General features: G+C 41.9%; 1 protein-coding gene across 1 annotated transcript in view; it reads right to left on the bottom strand.

Annotated features, from left to right (window-relative positions):
- Positions 1-16,888, bottom strand: part of slc44a5b (solute carrier family 44 member 5b) — a 43,686-nt gene extending 26,798 nt beyond the window's left edge. Inside the window, exons 1-2 of the mRNA XM_071545383.1 lie at positions 16,767-16,888; positions 2,606-2,654 (exon numbers count right to left, since the gene is read on the bottom strand). Of these exons, the coding sequence (XP_071401484.1) occupies positions 2,606-2,654; positions 16,767-16,803 (86 nt within the window). The 5' untranslated portion in view covers positions 16,804-16,888. The remainder of the gene's footprint in view (positions 1-2,605; positions 2,655-16,766) is intronic.
- Positions 16,889-21,061: the final 4,173 nt, after the last annotated feature.

Here is a 21,061-nt window from a genome sequence, read left to right as displayed (position 1 = left end):
CTTTTCCATGCGTGTGTTGTGGCAAGAGAGGGAACTCGATCTGTAGTTGAATCAGCGTAGCGATTGCAGATTTATAATGCATAACACTGTGACAGAACACCACAGAACATTATTACATTGCAGCGCGGCTGTGCACTTGCGCTTCATCCACATATATTTTTACTCCCACGGCATCAGCGACTGCCAATGCATTATATTATTTATAGCAGGAGCCAGGTTGAATTAGCTCTACACCATGTCCACTTCTGTCTGGCCTTCAGAGGACTGCTCAATAACCGCAGATACGGTTACTTCATTTAGGCGTCGGGCTTGTACAAAAACAAGACGACCGCAGAGCCGGTTCTCTCCCTCTTCTCATTAAGAAAAAGCCTCTGAGCCACAGAAACATCAAAGTATCCTTGGTGCCTTCACCCAGCTGTAGGAGTGAAATGGGCTGGAGAGAGTGGGATAAAGAGACACGGGAGGACCGAAACATGCCTTCACAGCAGCCTGCCACACTGACACTGAATGTAAAAGAGATAAGAACCTGCATTATCTCTGAAAATGACTAAATCATCAAGGAAGGCCTGTGGTGACACCCTAAAGGGGTTTCTGCTTTATTGCAGCATACTGATGTGGTTCTTCATTGTCTTGAAGAAGACAGGCTATCTTAAAATGTAGAGTTCATTTCTAAAACACTATCAGTGGTGGAAAGTAACTAAGTACATTTACTCAAGTTTGAGGTACTTATACTTTACTTGAGTATTTCCATTTTATGCTACTTTGTACTTATACTCCACTACATTTTAGAGGGAAATATTGTACTTTTTACATTTATTTCACAGCTATAGTTACTAGTTACTTTTCAGATCAATATTTTATATTTAAAACATTTGATCATCTTTATAAAATAACTATAAAATAGCAATGTTATAGATTAGACTACCCAAAAGTATAGCTAAATTGTTAAGATTAGCTTCACGTTGACAACTTTAAAATGCTGCTTACATGTACATGTATGTCAGTAAATCAGTATTAATATTCCAATAATTTATGAAAAAATATAACTCTCTAAATGGGGACAGTTTGCATAATGAGTATGTTTACTTTGATACTCTAAGTACATTTTGCTGCCAATACTTATGTACTTTTACTTAAGTAAGATTTTGAATGCAGGACTTTTACTTGTAATGTATCTTTACATTGTTGTATTGCTACTTTTACTTAAGTAAAGGATCTCAGTACTACTCACTACCTACTGTAAAGCTTATAATTCAGTATCTCTAAATGTAGAGGATCAAGTCTGTTACAGTGTTATCATTTTGTCAGTCAATGACTTAAGTTACCTCTTATCCTTTAAAAAGTAAAATAATGTGTTTTCATTTTGTTCTATCAGTCACTCTGTAAGAGTGAGAGACTTTTTGAACACGATTTTGTAACAACTCTTCAAATTAAACAAATGCAAAGAGTTACAAATCAATGCAAAGAGTAACAAACCCATGCAGAGAGTAACTAACTGTGATATGTACTGAGTTGCAGCCCTCAACAGGCAAATATCAGACTCCAGTGAAGCAGGAGATGAGCTACCTTGCTGCTGCCTGATAAAACAGGAGACATTTCACTACACTATCTCCCTGTAACATCTCCCAGTGGTGTGTGGACTACATCTGTTTTGGGTGTATCTGGCTGGTTAATAATGTGTGTCATTGGGCTAACTCCAGCCACCAGCTTGACTAATGGCCATTGATCTGGGTGGTGGAGTGGAGAGAGCTGCCAGCACTCTGCCTCGATCTTTATTAACGCTGCATAACAAATGATCAATCTATCAGCGCTCAGAGAGGGGTGTGTGCCAAAAAGCTTACACAACAGGCAAAATCAATACTATTCTATGAAAAAGAGAGAGACAGAATCAGATGACAGTGTTATGGTTAAGGCACCTCTCTTGCTGTATTTTGGTGATACACCTGAGTGCTAAATAACGGAAAGGTATGAAGGCTAGACTTTTGTTACACACAATGGCAGTGCATAAACCACTTTCAAATACTGGCTTTCCATTGATTTTATCATCTCTGTTTAACTTCTTTCTGTATATTTTCTGTTCTTTTATATTGTGTTCTTTTAACAAATTGTTGTTGCTCTTGTACATTTGTGATTATCCTGCTCTCTTTTTGTGAAGCACTTTGTACCCCATGGTTTTGAAAAGTGCTATATAAATAAAGTCTTACTTACTTAACATTTTAATATTAACAAAAATTGTAGACTGCTTACAGCTGGAGACACCACTAACATTCTATTTGCAACTTTGTAAGCATCACTGCTTGAAAACTTATTTGCTCCTCTAATGCAATTACACCAACAGAAATTGCTTTCTCTGCCATCCACAAACAAGAAGAAGTGGGAAATTGATTTTTTTATGTTTTAACAGTTAGCATAAAAGAATGCCATGCATATCTCCAGTGATGTGTTTATAAAATATTTTGGTGATGCACTGGACTTTCATTGTGCATTGTATGTATTGTATGTAAAAAAATATCTTATAAAATATCTGTATTTTGGATGTTTCCCCATACAGCGCCATATCATTACATGTAAAAGTAAGGCTGGTGGTGTTAAATGTGTGCAGTACCTGTTATGAACAGGTCCTCTGAAGGTTGGGTCAAACTTGCGTGGCTCACCTGTAAGACAAGCAGATCATGGTGTGGTTAGTTTATGTAAAGAGTGTGGAACCGTCAACAAACAGCAACAGAATTAAAATCAATTGATTCCTTTTTGCAAACCAGAGTGCATGTACAGTACATAGTTGAAAACTGTGGCGAGTTGTACTTCTCTGCTGACTAACAAAGATCAATGAGAGAAAATCAAATAATTGTGCTGCCAGACATAACAGTGTCTGGTCCACTAATAACACTAGATAATACATTGTATTTAAGGCTTTTCTGCTTTCTTGGACAGAGGAGTTTAGAGCAAAAGTGAACATGGAAGTGAGAGGGAGGCTGACATGTGGAAAAGGTCATGAGCAACATTTCAGCCCATGACTCCACAAGTACATGGCTCACACCTTTACCCGCTGCGGCATTTAACTGTCCAGGACAAACTAACTAGGCCATTTCACAGCACAGGTCTCCCTAGCAGCACCGGGCCAAAGAGGGATGAGCATACTAAGCTACAGTGGTGAGAAGCAAAACAATGCAGCGGATACAGACTGGTAATAAATCATTTTAACAGCTCTAAAAGGAAACAACTTATATGGGTCACAGTAAGGAATCCCCACTTGACCCAGCGGAGTAAATACTGAACCACAGTTGCAAGCATCTCCGTCACCCAAGGGGGCTAAGTCTATCTGTGGGCTGTTCATGAGTAGCTGCCGCTTGGGCGCCCGAGTGCCTCCATGCATGTATGTTCGTCTGTACCCCAGTTGAGACAAAGTATGACGCGTTCCTGAGGACATATTAATCATCGCACATGGAGTGTAATATCGCCGAGCAGCTGGGGCAGACTTAGGGGCAGCATGAGTGGGCCTATCTCCCATCTGCCCATTTTCCATACTGATCCTGTTCACAGACTTGGAGCTAGCCTTGCTTATAAAAAATGTGAGGAATGAGCGCACCGCACTACACGCTTTACTTTCTCACTAAGCTCTTGCAAATCTGGGGGGCCTGTTCCGATTGTACTGCAAAAAATCGTATAACCCTAGATTAGTCGTGAATTTAAAAATGGATTGTAAAGCGAGTATTTCTCCAAGAAGATATACTGAAATGCCAGGATGATATACAGCGATTTTCATGAATGAATGAGTATTCATGGGGAAAATACTTCTCGGTTAGTAGGGCATTAAAAAAGGTTCTCACAGACGCTCAGAGCCATGGCGGACTTTTACTCCACTGATTCAACTGGTTACCTGTAAAATTACTTTCAAAATCCTGCTCTTCCCCTTCAAGTCCTTCCACAATGAAGCCCTTTCATCTCTGAAATGCTCTAACCTCACTAACTCCCCTCCATTCCCCCTGCTGTGCTGACCACAGGTTCCTCAACATACTATATACTGTATATAGGGGCAGCAGTGACCTGAAGGATAGAGAAGCCGGCTTGGGACTGAGGGGTCACCGGTTAAAATCCCTGAGCACAACAGCAAAATAAGGGCAGGGAAAGTGACTCTCCGTCAACAATGACCACTGAGCTGCCCTTCAGCCCAGTGGTCAGCAGTATAGGAAACTGTGCGTGAATGTGAAGCGGTGCAGAAAAAGAGCATGCATGCTCACCAAACATTTCCCCGGATAGAAAAAGGTTTAAAAAAACAACATTCCCAGCACAAGCCTCCGCACCAGAGGGCCTTCAGTGCTTCTGCTGCCCCAGAACTCATTCCTCTTCCCTCTCCATAGCTATTGAAAGGCACTTTTTTAAAACTTCATATTATAACTTGTTGTTGTTGTTAATGATACCTTGCAACCGTGCATGAGGGAGAAATTAACAAACACAATAAAAAAACAACATAATACACGCTGCGTGTCAGTGTTTTGCTTCAGAATGGATTGAAAATTGAAGTGGCAGTTGCTGGGTTCTTTACATACGTGAATAAAATACTAAAACAGAAAGGTTAGCATGTAGAAGATGCTGCTGAATTATGCTACTTCTGTAAGCACAGTTTATGCACAAGAGTGAGTGACAAGAGTAAGTTTACTAGGTGAGGTGGGAGAAAATGAGAGTTAGAGAGCTGGAACTGCCAATTAGTGTATTATTACGGTATTTCTGCTATATTAGAAAGTGTGCAGTGGAGAGGGACAAGAAATATTGGAGATAGAAGACAACATGCAAGGCAGATTAAGATTCAGCTTCGAACTTCATGGTGTCATGAGTACATGGTGTGCACCTTAGCCTGCTGAGTCATGAGGACACTGCTTAGATGTGACTTCAATTTCATTGTCATTGATGCAGTGGGAGCTGAATTAGACTTAATGATTGCTCGCCTTTAATTCGAGGCATCTGATGCGAGAGCCTCAATGCCCCATTCTGTTATGTCCTTGGCATTAAAAATCTTAGTTTACAGCCATCTGTTTGGTTGTCACTGAAAGTCAGTCACTGCAGTTGTGTTTCAGTTCTAAAAATGGGAGATGTTCTGGGTTAAGTGTGTGAATTCCTCAGCCAAGGACACAGTGTCACAGGACCAGGTGCTCACTGCAGCATTTGGAGGGAGAAAGCGCCGTCTCAGCCGTAGTATTGAAGATAAGGGGGATGCTACTGAGGAACAATTCTCCATTTGGCACTGAAAGAGCTAACCTATATCTGCTTTTATTAGTCTTATATAATGATCACATTTATTTCAGTCACTTTTCTGGTGAAGAAGAACAAACTGGTCGGGAAAGATGGGACTTTGTGGCTATTTCTCAAGGTTGACTTGTTTGACTGTATATAGGCTTTATACTATCTCTATTCTCCTGAGAACTACCTGTACCACTGGTGTGCTGTGAACTTTTCTCCATGCTGCATGAATAAACCTTTATAGACGGAAGAACAAAGTTTGTCATCATTCAAAGAACCTATGAAGATAAGCAATAATCGTCCACACTGCTCTGCTATTCAACTAAGTAGCCTGTAATGATGAAAACACAGATCAAACACAAATACATACTGTATGCATCATAGGCATAATAACCCTGTGTAATGATACAGACTGAGATATTCATGGCCGAGTTTTCAATGGCTTTCAAGGTTTCGTTGCAAGAACTCAAAATTGGCATGTTTTGGAGATGACATTGGTCAAAATCATAGAGGCATCATTTTTTACTCATGATCTTGTCAAGTCAAGAAATCCTGGTGAAATCATTAATAATTTAAAACTGCTGCTGTATGAACACAAATCCCCATCACAGGGTTTTCTTCAAGATGTGAAGTGTTGATCCTAGAGCTGAGAGAGCTGAGGCATATTGATGAATTTAGGGGCTATAATTTAATAAAGAAAGTATTTTCAAGGGCATCTATTCATTTTCAAAAACTTCCAAGGCATTTATTTTCCTCAAATCCACAAACATTCACAGATTTTCAAGGCCTGTGGGAACCCTCTTTGATAAACTCTATGAATCATGCTGCTACTTGGCCCACTACCACTGTGGAAACTTGGGGCTGGTGTGAACACTTTAAGTCAGTCAAATGCCAAAAACAAGGGAGTTAATATCCCAACTTGCAGTGCAGCTTCAACATGTGAACTGCGGGCCGTTCCAGACCAGTGGGAGCGGAAGTTGGGCCTCTCATGTCAGTGATTGTGCGCTATGTGCTAATAGATATGCGCTATTCCTCTGTGTTTCACCATTAGTTGCCTCAAGTTGCTTTTATATCCCAGTGGATGTTGCTACAGCTCCATGGCCAGCAGGTTGCATCACATTAACTCACATCAGAGCTAATTAGAGCTACAGCTGCCGGGGGTGAGCCGGGTAGCTAGCTATTGGACCGGGCCTCATGCAAGCTGAATATAAATAGACAAAAAAAATCCTTTCATTGATCTTCTTGGGGTGTGTGAATATTCAAAGCACTCGCAGGTCTCCACAGTGCGGGAGCCATTGTGGTAAAAACAGGTTGGTCCATATGGTGGGTGAGAGCTGAACCACACTGAGATCAAGGGGAGCCAGTGGTGAGAGGACAGATTGTGCTGCGTTGAGTGGCAGGGAGCGGAGGTTGTTTCAGGGCCGTGGCAGTGGTCTCTTGATCTGCCTACTGCTTGGGGCCGAGGGGCCGGCCAATATGTCCGACAAGAGGACCGACAGCAAGCACGGCCCCCTGCCAACTGGGTAAAAATGAGGCCAGTCATTACGCCGCTCAAAGCCCAGAATAAGAGACTGTCAATACAATATGACAGAGGGGATTCAAAAACACAATATGTGATTGTACAGGGGCACTTCTCCATTTGCAAAAGCATTTCACAATGTGGTGTAAAGCAGACTACAATAATTCTGAAGGATTGAAAACCTCTTGATTCTAACAAAATGATATCCAGTGACAGAGAATGTGCCAATTCAGCAAAAGCCGAGATGTGAATGAGTAAATTTGGCTTTAACTGCTGCTCCTATACCCCACTACATCAGCCTGACTACTTCCACCAGGCTTAATGTACTTTCCTCAGCCTCACAAAACAGATTTCACTCTGGGGCAGAGGGGAGGGGAGGGTGTTTGAAAATCATCAGTGATGCTGGGCCACCGGCAGGCTCTGCATTACATGACGGCTGTTTAGACTGCACTGCAGTCTGCCAGTGCAGGAGATGAGGGTGGTGGACTGGATGTGTGCTGCTGGCTGTGGTCCGGCTGAATGAGGGTCTGTAGTCAACAACATTCGGAAAAAGCCTGGCAGGCATGCTACACTGAGACAGCTAGAGCCACTGTTAGCTCTACTAACCGCTAGTCTCCTCTATTGACACGGTGCTGGCTAATGTCACTGTGTCCTCCTGTGACAGATGGATTTACGCATAACACAACAATCATGGTGGTAATCAAAGCTGGCCTCTAAGGCAATGAGGCTGGATGGGGTGGGGAATTACACATCAGGCTCAGACAAAGGCTTTGGCAGTAATCTTCACTCTCCAATCCTATTTGCATCTGCAGTTAGTCTGCCATAGCAACCGTGACTATGGATCAACTTACTGTAGAGTGACGACCTTAACGCGTAAACTAAATCTGTGACAGTCTAGTAAAAGATGGTCCAATGATGTGCTAAAATGCCTACATACCAATGGGTCTTTCATAAAAGCAATCTAAAAAGGTTGAAAGGCAGTGTGACAATGCCTCAATTTGAAGTCGATGCTTCCAGTCAGACAGATTTGGAGCTACGTGCTGAGATTGAGTACTGAGAATCAACTTCAGAGTGCCGGTGCTGGAAGAGAGCCAGATGTAACAACCCGGCATGGCGTGATAAAGCTCAACGCTTCAGGGGGAAAGTCACAGAAGGTGTTAGTCGCCTTGTATTTCACAATTTGGGGAGAGAGGAAATTGTGCACTTATCTCCTTGCCATAGCCCTCCTGATGTGGCTCACTCTATCGTAGCATAGACTTCTCAGGAATTATGGGCACATTTACTGCCGAAACTGATTCACTGCAACCTGGCAAATAATCTGGATCATTCAGGGCTGTATATCAGTTCATTTCGCCAGCTCTTGGTCTGGCTCCACAGGGGGAAAAAAAAAGAAAGTGAAGCTGAGGCTACAACAAAGACTAGAACTGCTACTGCACCACTAACAACACCGTACAGTACCTCCAGTCTTCCATAATTAACTGAAAGACTGGGGCTAAATGGCTGTGATTAGCCCACATCCAGCCCCATGAATCACTTGTTTGCATTTTCACTTACTTCCCTCATTTTGACTTTATTACACGGTTAATGAGCGAATATTGAGTGTAAATGAGAATGAGTGATTCAGTGGGCTGGATCCAGGCAAGGCTATGATAGGGCTGATGCAGTGATTAGACTGTACCGAGAGTCTGCATCTCAAATAAAAATGGAACAATAATATCATTTAGGATGAATGAAAAGCGCAAAACAGTGATTAGTCCTTCCTTGTTCAGAAATTCAAATAAAACAATTTCCCTTGCTTGCCCTTGCAGCTATATGGGATTTCTATGCAAATCTAGAAACACTGGATATGCATGGAAAATTAATTTGATCATTTCCAGGTGTTCAAAAGTTTGTGAGCTGCACAAAAAGTCTGAAAAGTATAGAAAAAACAAGTGCAATCCTGGTAAAAAACAAAAAAACAAATGACTACACATTTCATTTAGCTACTGTCACTTCACATACTGTGAGATTTATTGTTGTGAAATATCTCCAGCAAGTGAAATGGCCTTGCTGACAGTTATATTGCCGCCGTGAGTATGGAGCATATTGAAAATCTTCAAATCCAAGGCAAGAAATTAAGGTCTGCTAGAAGCGTGGAATCATCAAATGGAAAATGTGTAGGAATCCGGCATACAGTACACAGTATTGTCAGCACGCGTGCCAGTATCGAAATTGTTTCCTCACTTTCTCTCTCCCGTTTCCACTCCCCCCGCCCCCCACTCCCCCCCCCCCCTCCTCCCTTACTCGCCTTCCTCATCTCGTCTCCGTAAACACATCCAGTATACAGACACATCAACACGGGCGGACACAGGCACCAGTGTCCCCAGGCTCCACTGTCCAACACAGGCCTCTTTCATACCATGGTCAGGCAAACAGCTCGAACACTGCAGGTGCACTACATGGGCTGGGTCAGAGAGGCCATTTGGAAGGGACTTTTTTCCCCCTTTTCACTCTGCCGATTCATAAACACTTTAAGAGCTGGAGTGAGGGAAGGGCTGTGACTTTGCACTTCTCCTGTCAAAGCTATAGTGGATTGAGAAGGATACAATACGATACGATACGATACGATACGATACGATACGATACGATACTGATAGACATATTGCACAATCCCAATCAGAAGGCGTTGGACTAAAATAATAGAACATGACATCCATTCATACATCAAGACATAGAAATACATACATTCACACATGTTGGTACTAGGACTGGCGATATGGACCAAAAATCATATCTCTGTATTTTTAGGCTGAATGGCGATACACGATATATATCTCGGTATTTTCTACGAAGTGGGCTAAATGTTCAGTTGTAAGTAGGGCTGGGCGATATGGATAAAATCAAATATCACAATATTTTTAACCAAATACCTTGATATCGATATTGCGACAATATTGTAGGGATGACTATTGGTGAGATTTTTGATAAATAATCATCAGTAATGTGGATATAATGACCAAGTGGGTAAAGGCAAATAATAGAACAGCTAGAACAGTCTCGTAAGTTCAGAAAATTACATGACTTTACTGTAATGCAGCCTTTAAAACCAGGAAAAGACAACACTTATGCCATATTACGATATCCAAAATCTAAGACGATATCTAGTCATATCACGATATCGATATAATATCAATATATTGCCCAGCCCTAGTTGGTACATACACACATACAGACACTCAGACACACACATACATACATACCTACATACCATAAGGTAAGATGGGTGGGAAAGACATAAGGGGCAAAGATCCAACCACAGAACACAACAAGAGAAAAGAGACATCTTAAAAATTCAGCATAATGATGTTCCTGGCTTAGCAAGGCGGCACAGTCTGTAAGTTTGAAAGCTGGTGTATATTCATTCATATTTAATGAAGCGTTGGCTTCTGCCAATCCATAGAGGAAAGCAAGAAAATCAGTGTACGTGGCTTTGGGGCTCATCTCTTTTGCTCTGGTCTGTATTTAAAAACCTAGCGGTGTTCAGGTTTCTCCTGTAACGTTTTAGTGTTGGCACGTTGGTAACAAAGCTGCTTGGGGTGGATCATTGCCACGGAGATAAAGAGAGAAGGTCATGGGGGCGGGACTTTAGGGCAGAGATTTACTGGCAAGGCTTCACAGTTGAGTCAAACAGCAACCCCCCCCCCCCCCCCCCCGACACACACACACACACACACACACACACACACAGTGCATTGGTAGCAGCATGATGATCAGACTATTCTCCCACACACCCAGCCTGGCCAAAAAACAGATGAGATTTGGAGTCCATCTCAAATGGAATCAAAGCAGTTAAGAAGCTCCAGATGGCTCACTTTTTTCATACTATTGAAGATGTGGACAGATAATACACACAAACACTCTCAATGTAGCACCATCACCCTCTTTTTCACTCTCTCTTTTCCCTAGCCTTTCTCCGCCTTCTGTTCTTGTTTTCCCTCTCTGGAAAACACTACAACCTTTAAAGTACTTGTCTCCTTATTGAGACAAGACAACAACCTCCAAACATCCAGATATTTGGTTTAGGTTTACTTGGCAGAGTCCCTTGGGATCGTCTCTACTATTAGCAGATGGTCTAGGACTCTGTGCTTGGCATGTCTCGTTTGGTATCCCACCGGGTAACTCCCATCAACACATGAGCAGTATTTACAGCACGTATATTCAGAGGGTAGCAGAGACATGGCGCTAGCTGACATCCCCTCCGAAGCTGAGAATAGCGGGATCCAGGGTGGGATTCGCCCCCGGGAGGGGAGTTAGCATCTCAGAGTGTCAGACACTGACAGCTAGCCTGCTGCTGCTGTAAGCGGAGAAGTAGCGGTAGTGCGGCTGGGGCTTTGTGACCTTGGTTACTTCTGTGGGGGCCTCCAGGCATGTCAGTGGGAGTCTGTGTTCCTGTGAAACGAGACTCACTCCTGCTAGAACAGTGACAGGCTCAACTGGCTCGGATTTATATAGACTTCAAGGAGTGGAGGGGAAGGCAACTTTGTTTTAATCCCTGGACATGCAATATGCATATGCAAAGGTGAACACATACACCTACAAACACACACACACACACGCTCTAGGAGATCATTTGTATTCTTATGAGACTCATGCTATCTTCAGAGGAAAAACTTTGCTTGCATATATGCAAAAAAACCCAGGCACAGCAATCCTCACCTTACTTTACACACTAAAGTTTAACTAGTGACTAATGTCAGGCAGGATGCAACTTGGTTCTCACACTTCAACATTTAACTTCAACACACAACCCTGTTCTTTGATCATTTTTATACTTCTTAGACTTCAGTTATAAGCAGAAAATAGATTTTTCTAGAAAAGGTGAGATGCATTGATCATGCCACAGGCTACAATTGATCTGATTGTTGTCACATAAGTGGAAAGCTCTGACAGAAAAAAAGAGAAACAATGTAAAGCAGCACATTACCAGAATATACCCTCAGACTCTCAGGTACAGTAATGTACTATTAAGTCACTCTATTGGCAATCTAATGGAGGCTCAAAGGGGTAGTTAGAAGACCCAAAGCAATCAAAGTTTAGTAACTTCATTGATTAAATGAAAACCCCACGGTATTTCAGCTGAACTATGCTGCTTCTATGACCCAGGATGGTTTTGTCTGTGTTGTGATCATTCACCATTGCCTCCAGGTTGGATGAAAGACATATTACGTGACTGTGGTAATATCATAGATATTGACTTTGGGTATAACAAGAAAAGTTACATTTTCAGGTTCAGAACTGCACTTAACTGACAAGAAGCTACTATAAAATGAAGGTTGTCTGGATGTAAAAGCTCACACAAACGTTTAAGTCCACAAGGTCATTCTCCCACTGACTATCAGTAGTGTGGTTTCAGGCTTGACATCAGTGCAGACATGCATCATAGTGCATCACAGATTTAGGGTCTTGGTTCTCTGGTTGCGGCAAGAAATGTTCATGTGCACAAATATGATTTAATGACCCTTAGCTACTGGTTTAACACAGCGTGAGTTCTTAAATTGAGTGATATTCCCCTTTAGAGACTTAACGGTGCAATTTGTCTCTACACCCTGAGGGAAGGCCAGCGTCCTGATTCGGTCAATGTTAATATCGCCTTACTGGCTGCGTCCTCCAACAGGGGATCCTCTTAACCTCTGCCACTCTGCAGTCTGCACACATCAAACTCAGATCAGCGTCAGGCTGCTGAAACTCCGGTGCAGTTAAGCACATCTCCAAGGTGTAATGCAAGGCCCTCACCTGGGCGACAAAGCATGTGTACAACACCGGAAAACCATGTCCCCTTTTCTTCTTAGGATAATGATTCACTTGTTTTGATAAAGCTAGCTGCATCATTTAGTGCATTAGGCCCATCAGACGTCATTTCAAGTCTCACAGTGCAGCTGAGAGTCAAACAAACCTACGTGTCTTGCATGAGTGTAGCTGCATCTCTCGCTCCTTCTCCAGTGTATCTTTGGGTTGGGTTTAATAAATCACTGTCAATGACAGTTAGCCCTCTAGTCACACACAAACACTGACTATATTCGTGCCGCAAATTGGAAATTTAAAGTCTCCTTGCTGTCGCCCACGAAGCCCCTTCGCAGCTAACTGTCCAATTTTCACGGGGTCGAACAAAAGACAATCCGGTGTTTTCCTCTACGAAAAAATGAATCTCTGAAATTATTTACTGACTCACCCTATCATTAGTGTGAATCATATACCTATTCAAACTTCCAGCCAGGCATTGGCATAGCTACCTCCTGAGAAAAGATATACGGAATTTAGCCGCTGAAGAACATAACCTTGTTAAAAATAATGAGCATAAATGTCATAAAGACATTTATAGTGTAACATGTAGGAGCGGCTAGGAGCAAGCATCAGTCTTCATTTGAAATGAGTAGTTGCAGAGGACAGTGACACTTAAAAAGCCCATCATGGCACCTATTCTTGGTCGCAAAATGAGCCATTTGAACCACAACCTTCTCTGACTGCAATTTCACAGGGAGAGGCTGTGAGTCTTTGATTCTGAACCAAAGCTCTCAGCTTTCTGTCAAGCCTCTGCATTGCCTCAGTATAAAAATGCAGCGTTTAGGGAAGCTGCCCATGCGAGAAATTTGTTAATTAACAGTGTGCCCGACTCAACACTTTCTTTGGTGAATGGAACTCATATCTAAATTGTTACTTATGAACCTGTCACAGAATGATTATGAGGTGTTTTTCTACTTTTCTGACTGACTGAACATTACAGCAGTACAGGCCCACTGTACATATTTAGGGACGTTGTATAATATTAGTATAGAGAGTGTACTTGAATCTTGGATGTAGAGCCAGTAGATAACTGTTGAATGTGAATGATGGGATGGCACTGTAGGTAGACTGACCAACTGCAAAAATGTGCCTCACTTATGCTTTCACAAATGTATTTTGCTGATTTTTGATGAAGGAATATGCAATTCCACCCTTAGATGCTTTTACACTGTTAGATATCATCAGTCTGTGTTGTTCAATGCATTCAAGGAGTCATTTTGTGATGTGTGAAGTGAGTGAAGTGTAGTAAAGTGTTGTAATTTTTTTTTTTGGTGTACCCACTTTGCCTCAACCTAGTGATTTCCTACATTTCCTAAAATTGTACAAAATCACGTGAACGTGCCTGAACTTGTTGCATTCAGGACATGCTAAGTGGAGAATAGTGATAGCACAGTAAGAGCAAGAGAGTGAGAGTTTTTCCAGTTGAGAAAAAGCCGGAGTCACGCCTCTTACTCAAAACATGTCTTTTGGCTGCATTACATTCTGGTCTATTGAGGCTTCTGTCAGCGGAGAAATTGGTATCGCTGCTTCTTCTACAAAGGATTTCTCCCTGTATGATTGTTGAACGTCGGTGCAAAATGGCGGCTCTAGAAAGAAGCCCTTGCTCTTTGACCACACCAAAACCTGATGTTTACTGTTGATGTTTTAAAAAAAAACGCACCAACGCGTTCCATTGTAGCTGTGCTGGAAATATTTCAACATGATGTCTACGTGTGGTCAGGTATGCACAGCTGCAGCAATAAGAAAAATACACCACCAAATAAGAAATGCAAGATACATCACCAGTGTTAAAGTGTTTTAGAGTGGATTTTTCCATTTAGTCTCTAAGCATTCCAAGTCCACATTAAAACAGACGCATTGAGTGAGAAAACTGCCTGATTTTAAAACACTACCTGGTAGAAGATGATGATGTAGAATTTGCCTTGTCATCCTCTGCTCACTTGGGAGCCCACAGGAGTTTCTGTGAATTGCCATTTGGCCAAGCTAGCTGACTGAACAAAAGCAGCAGAGAGCCAATAACACAAAGCAGCTGACCTGAACACAGGGAGTCACCATAACTCCATCCCATGCTCCACTAGCTTGGTCTTCAACCAGCCCACAAAGGCTAAATTATGTTCCTTGATGAAAGTGTCTCACTATGTTCTATGTAATTCTCTGAAGAGTGGCACTTGAATTGGTGCACTGGGGAGAAAATGCCAATAAATGCACACATTAGCCTCTCTAATCACTTATAACTGTAATGACACACAGGCTTTATGTCGCATTTCACTCTGAAGCTGCACTAAGCTCTGCATTTACCACACTTAACATAACCTCTAATGTACGTACACAGCAGGTTTCTCTAATGTATGGAGGCTACATGGCAGGTTTATGGTACACTGTAAAGCATCAGATCTGGCTCTGGCTGGTGAATAGGGAGTGAGGGGTTTTAAAAAGCCCCATGGACAGCTGTGTGTCTCTGGAGAACAGTGAGAATCGACTGCAGCTGACAAGTCGTAGTCCTGATTGGCAGAGTGCTGGAGTCATGAGATCTGAGTGACACGCAGGGTCAGTGTGTAGGGAAACGACAGGCAGAAACTGTAGCGTTCCCCCATCAAGAGCCATCGAGAATAGACTCGGCATTACCCAAGTCACTCTGCGACAGCACGGCTACGGCTCAAACCCTCCCTGGCAGTCATCTCAGGTCAAATTATCAGCGGTATCCAGCTAGGAGGGAGCCGAGTGATATGATGCGTTTGCGGCCGATAACGATGTGGGAGACCTGACACCCGCACAGCAACTGAGAAATGTGACATGTGGTGGCAGTTTGTCGTCATGCAATGTCAAAATTGATTTGTAAAATGGGAGAAATGAAGTAACAGATTGTAGATATATTCATGTAAAGGCCATTGGGGCTAGACCGATATCGGTTTGCTGATATATCGGGCCGATATTCGCCTTTAGTTTAATATCGGATATCAGCCAGTCAATGTCATCCACTGCTGCATGTGATGGAGGTTCCTTCCTGACCACAGATACAGAAAAACAGCCTGTCAAACCTGCAATGTAACTCCATTTTCTTTGTGAATTTTATTTTATTTCATTGTTTCAATTATGGTTTTTGAAAATAATTTTTCATTTAAAGGCCTAATGTATCCCAGAGTTCCCCTGCTATTGAATACAGTAGCTGCTAACACTGAAATAATTTCACTAGTCTGGGTTTCAATGGAGAGTTTTAGTGTCCCATGAGAGTCTAAATGCTGTGTCAGATGTGTTTTCTACCCTGCCAAAAACAGGGAATACTTGCAAATGTTTTGCCATTGTCAAATTTAAGGATATTGAATATACACACAGAATATTGACTATCATCGACTTCAGATGAAAATATTGATGTTAGTATCGGCTTTCAAAACCCCATATCAATCCAAACCCTACAAAATCACCAACATACAGTAAATGACTCGTTTGTCTTTGTCTTTACTGCCATGAGAAGACATTGCTCTCTGCGTGGCATCTAGCGGTAATAAAAGGATTATATTGCTTTGATAAACAACATGATTATTATTAAGACGGGCTAATGGACAGCAAATCTGCCCACAGATTAAACGTCCACAACGCCTGGAGCAGCAAAAATGTCACTTGGGAGACAAAAATTCCTTTGTCATGAACCCAACAGAGGACATTGTTCCTTTTATCCCTGATGACCAACAGCACCACTTGAATTGCAGTTGTTGTATTATTGTAATTATCCTATTCTGTGGGCGAGGAGTGAAGATGGAAAGTAAAAATAAGCTTCATTGTTGTTTTGAGTGCTCTATTGTGTGCACTTTTACAGTACTGATACTCTCCTGTGTGCGTATGGTAAACAATACAAGGCATAAAAAAAACCCTTCCAGATGCCTTTCACTTGAGTCAAATATAGATATAGATTATTTTTATGACATATCCTGTTATGGGTTTATGTTTGGGGAGGGTAAAAGATAAGAAACACTTCAGAAAAAACGGTGTAAGCTACTTATGTCATGCCACATAACGTCAAAAAAAAAACATGATAAATATTGCTTATTTGACTGCGAGCGTCAAATGTGACAGTTGTTAAGCATGTAAATCACAGCGAGGGGTCAAAACATCAATCGGGCCACAGATATCCCTTTGTCACATATTGTGTGGCAGGAAAGATCTTGGCGTTTATAACAAAGACGGACCGACTCACCATAGTACGAGGAGGGGATGTCCGTCTTTCTAGCCATCGCACTTCGCCGGGGAGATGCAGCACCGTCTTGGTTTTGGAGATTGCATATGAGAGTCGAGGTGAACCGCGGGGTTTTTTTAGTGGTCCTGTCAAAAATAAACACAGTAACCTGGAGGTCTTTCTTGGGGTCTGAGCTGCTTCGGCCACGCAGCTGAGCGTCAGTCGTGTTTACAGCACAACGTCATTAATTATGCCAGAGGGGGAGAAAACACGCTCTTAAAGGGGACGCTGCTAAATCCCGTGCACGGTAGCTGTTATTGTGTGCATTGGTTTCCTTTTGTTAAGGTGTTTTACTAGCCAGAACCGATCTAATTTTAGTGCAAATCCGCAGTTTAGTTGACAGTTGAAATCTACTTTAGACTTTGTGTTTATGATGCAGCAAAACAGCGGGTTTGTTAAATTGTCTAACTACAATTGTGATTGTAGTTAAACTCGTGATTTCCGAGTTGTAGTTGATTAATTGTGTTGTAATTATGTAATGTCGCTGTTGGGAGTCGCACGTAATATGGAGGCAATGTTTTAAACAGCGACAGTGAATTCACACTCAAAACCTTCACACTGAGGCTGTGTGGAGACACACTGCCCCCTGCTGGGGTCTCTGGGACAGTGCAGGTATCAGCTGCAGTCTCTCTCTCTCTCTCTCTCTCTCTCTCTCTCTCTCTCTCTCTCTCTCTCTCTCTCTCTCTCTAACCCTAACCCTAACCCTTCTCTCAGGTTTGTATAACTATACTATACTATTCTCATTCCCTATCCTCTAACCCTAACCTTAATCCTCTCAACTACATGCCTAACCTTAACCATTACTCTAACCCAGTGATTCCCCAAGTGGGGTCCAGGGACCCTCAGGGGTCCTTGTGGGACTTCCAGGGAATCCACAGAAAAATTTGAAATAGTTCAAATTTCATTAATATTTCACTTCCTAGAGATTAGCACAATGAGAGTATTTATAAGCATATAATCTCACCTACAGTATATACAGTTATATAATTCTGAGTCATATCAAACATATCTTCTCAGGTTCTATAGGACAACATTTTGTATCTTCTTCAATGGGTCCATGGTCTAATGTGGATCTGTTTGGGGCGTCCTTGATATGAAAAGGTTTGGGAACCCCTGTCCTAACCTAAACCTAATGTTAACCTTAACCCTAAACCCAAACCCTAAATTAGCTCCTTGGAAAAGTGAGAACCAAAATGTCCTCACTTTGGAGGGTTTTTGTCATCTTTCTGTCTTTGTGAGGACATTTGGGACATTTTAGTCCTCACAAGTGTAGAAATGAAGGTATACATAGCACAGCAGACACACACCAAGCATTGGGTTTCCACTGAGTGTGGACACATCAGCTCACATTAAGATAAGCTGGGGGAGGGAGAGAGTTGAAGTCCACTACAGTTGCTTTATGACCAGGAAGTGGCAGCACAGGCTGGAAACCATTTAACTGTGAGATCTAAGAGTTGGTTGGGTGAATTAGGCCTAAGATATTAATAAAGTAAGATCAAGTAAGAAAGATGTTTTCTCTGTGGGAGCTGCAGTCTAAGGGGTTCAAAAAATTGTCAGTAACGTCTGGGATGTTACCTGAATTTTAAGTGTGGCTCCACCAAATGAAACCCCTACAGAAAATCAAAGTCAAGTCAGTATTTCATTCCTTTAACGTATCACTCCATTAGAAATAGGCCGAGTCCTGTGTATTAAACACTGACATCAAAAAGTGATGTCTCTCTTACTGCTCTGTCAATGAAAGTAATGAGAGCTCAGGTTGCCAAAGGCCAATCATTAAGAAGGGATTGACTTCCCTGGGGCGGATCATATGTCGATGTGGCTTGAATACGGCGGGCTTGCTGCCAGCAGCACATGGGGGGAATCAGAATCACATTATGGCTAAGTGCAATCCAGTAAATGTACAGGAATTGGTCTTGGTGACACCGGTGTAGCACAGTGATTCTCAACCTTTTTGTGGCTTGTGACTCCTTAAAATGAAGCAACGCCTTCTCACAGCCCCCCAAAACAAGCGTGCATACACAGAGTGGTGAACAGTTCAACCAAATAATGATTTTCCCCTTTCAGGTTGTTTCATTTGATTATCAGATGAGGCCTACAGGCTGAAAACAACTCACTATTTCACAAGAAAAAAGGAAAAATGAGAGGAAAAATCTGAATAAATAGACATGATTATAAATTTGTATAGTAGAAATATGTTTTTTCTTATCCCATAAATTATCTCCTGACCTCCTGGGAGGTCCTGACCCCCAGGTTGAGAACCACCGGTGTGGAACAACAGCACAGACTGAAACACAAGGTAGAAGGACAGCAGCGCTGTATGGTGAAAAGGAAAAGAGACGCTGCAAAAACCATCTATGGTCATTCTAAAGAGAAGAATGGGAGCAGTTGTTTCTCAGTCATATGTTTTCTGGGAATTTATACTGTATCTTTTGACGTTTTATGTTCATCAAATCATCAACCAGGTAGGCTGCATGCCTGACACAGTCGGGTTTTGATGCTATAAATAGATTGATATCACAACCAGATGGACCCTACATTTTTATAGCCCAGTTGGAAACATACTGTAGATTACTGTGCCGAAGAGAAAAAAAGGTCACCATACGCTCATGTGTGTGTATTCCACCGTTATTAATGTGCTATTTACAGTAGGCCCATATCCTGAGTAGAACTGTAAGGTTTATTTTGTCTTTATATAAGATGCTTTACTTAATCATTTTGGTCAGAATTGATAAGCTGAATGAGAACACAGGCAGATAGAAGAGGGATGCTGCTCAATTTAGGAACTTGCTATTTCTAGGTTCTAGCCTTAGACATCCCACTGTAAAGTAGCTGTAAATTCAGTATTGGGGACTACAGGCACACAATAAGGACCTATAGAAATGTTATTGGAATGTATTGTTTGGTCATGTTGTGTATATCTTATCATCCTACAACCCTATCATCCCCCTGTGAGCCCCAAAAATGAGACAAACCACCAGTATTTGTGAACATAATCAACTCTCTCCCAAACCTGTACAAATACCTGCATGTGCAGACAGCCAAGAGTTGCCTTCATTGACAATGAATGGGAGGCTGGCTTTGTGGGCTCATGGCATAGTTGTCTAATATTTTACATCCAAATGTGCTTGGTGTCATCGTATCAACAAGAAAATGTGCAGAAAATCATCCTCGGTATGGTCACTGCCATCTTTTCCACCTTTTCGCCCCAAGTCATTTATACTATTTTGACTATGCCAAGCTAAACAGCATTATGTTATCATATATTAGAAGGTCTAGCAAAGTCGTCTCTCATTGCTAGATGTGAGAAAGTTCTAATACAACAAGGACTGACCATGGATGTGTGAATGACATATATCATAGCTGAAACTCTGTAACTGTTGTCCTAAAGAGTCATTGTTTTTCCCAGAGTAAAAGTTGCCAGCCCATCTGCTTGTCAAACAGTGAAAATGAGGAATGGCAACAGCTTGCTAATTACATAATCGAGATGGTGCATGACAGATGCAGTCGGATTCAACGCTGTTCTCTTCCCATTTGGTTTGCAGCCTTCTCCACTTACTGAAACAATAGGTCATTTCTGTCTCTAATGCAGTTTTCCATTTGGAGTTTGAGTAGTGAGTGAGTTTATAATCACAGGCAGGAGGAGATACTCTCGCCTCAATCTCCCTTTTTCCCTTTAGTGGTTAGGACTGCTCTTGCAATCGACCCTGCTGACTCCCAAAAATTGAAATCAAGTCCCGTCATGAGGAGGAAAGTGATTCAGTGGAGTTATACAGAAATAGCATCGCTACACAAACAGGAAACAGAGCTAGAGAGCGCACTAGCTGATTGTAAGTCTTTTTTTCCCCCAACTGGATAAACACAACGACCCAGAGAAAAAATATATTGGACATTGGGTAAGAGGAGATTGCATCTGTGGTTGGTATGGATGCCACTGATGAGTCAGCAGTCTGTCCATGAGCAGAGACAATTTACAAAGTGCATGAAGATGCTTTATCTCTTGGGCATAAAAAATGTAGTACATAAAGGCTGTTTCTGCTTCCAGATGCTCCTTCTTTTTTTCCCTGAGTCAAAACTAATGTGTGCAGGATCTGTCCAGAGAATACAGTAACATTTAAATATTTCAGTCACCACACTGCCACCCCCACCCTTGTTTTCCCTAGGCATAATAAGGATTTGTATTTGTGTAGATTAGACCGATATATTGATAGGTCGATATTGTCTTTTTAATAAAAACCAAATATTGGCCAATCAGTGTG

This window comes from Centroberyx affinis, unplaced genomic scaffold (genome assembly GCF_046629955.1).
Source record: "Centroberyx affinis isolate AG114_WGS23_722 - 3 ecotype Tasmania unplaced genomic scaffold, CSIRO-AGI_Caff_v1 ptg004902l_1, whole genome shotgun sequence".
NCBI lineage: Eukaryota > Metazoa > Chordata > Actinopteri > Beryciformes > Berycidae > Centroberyx > Centroberyx affinis.
Note: the sequence above shows the minus strand (reverse complement) of the source record. Positions and strands in the feature narration are given on the sequence as shown.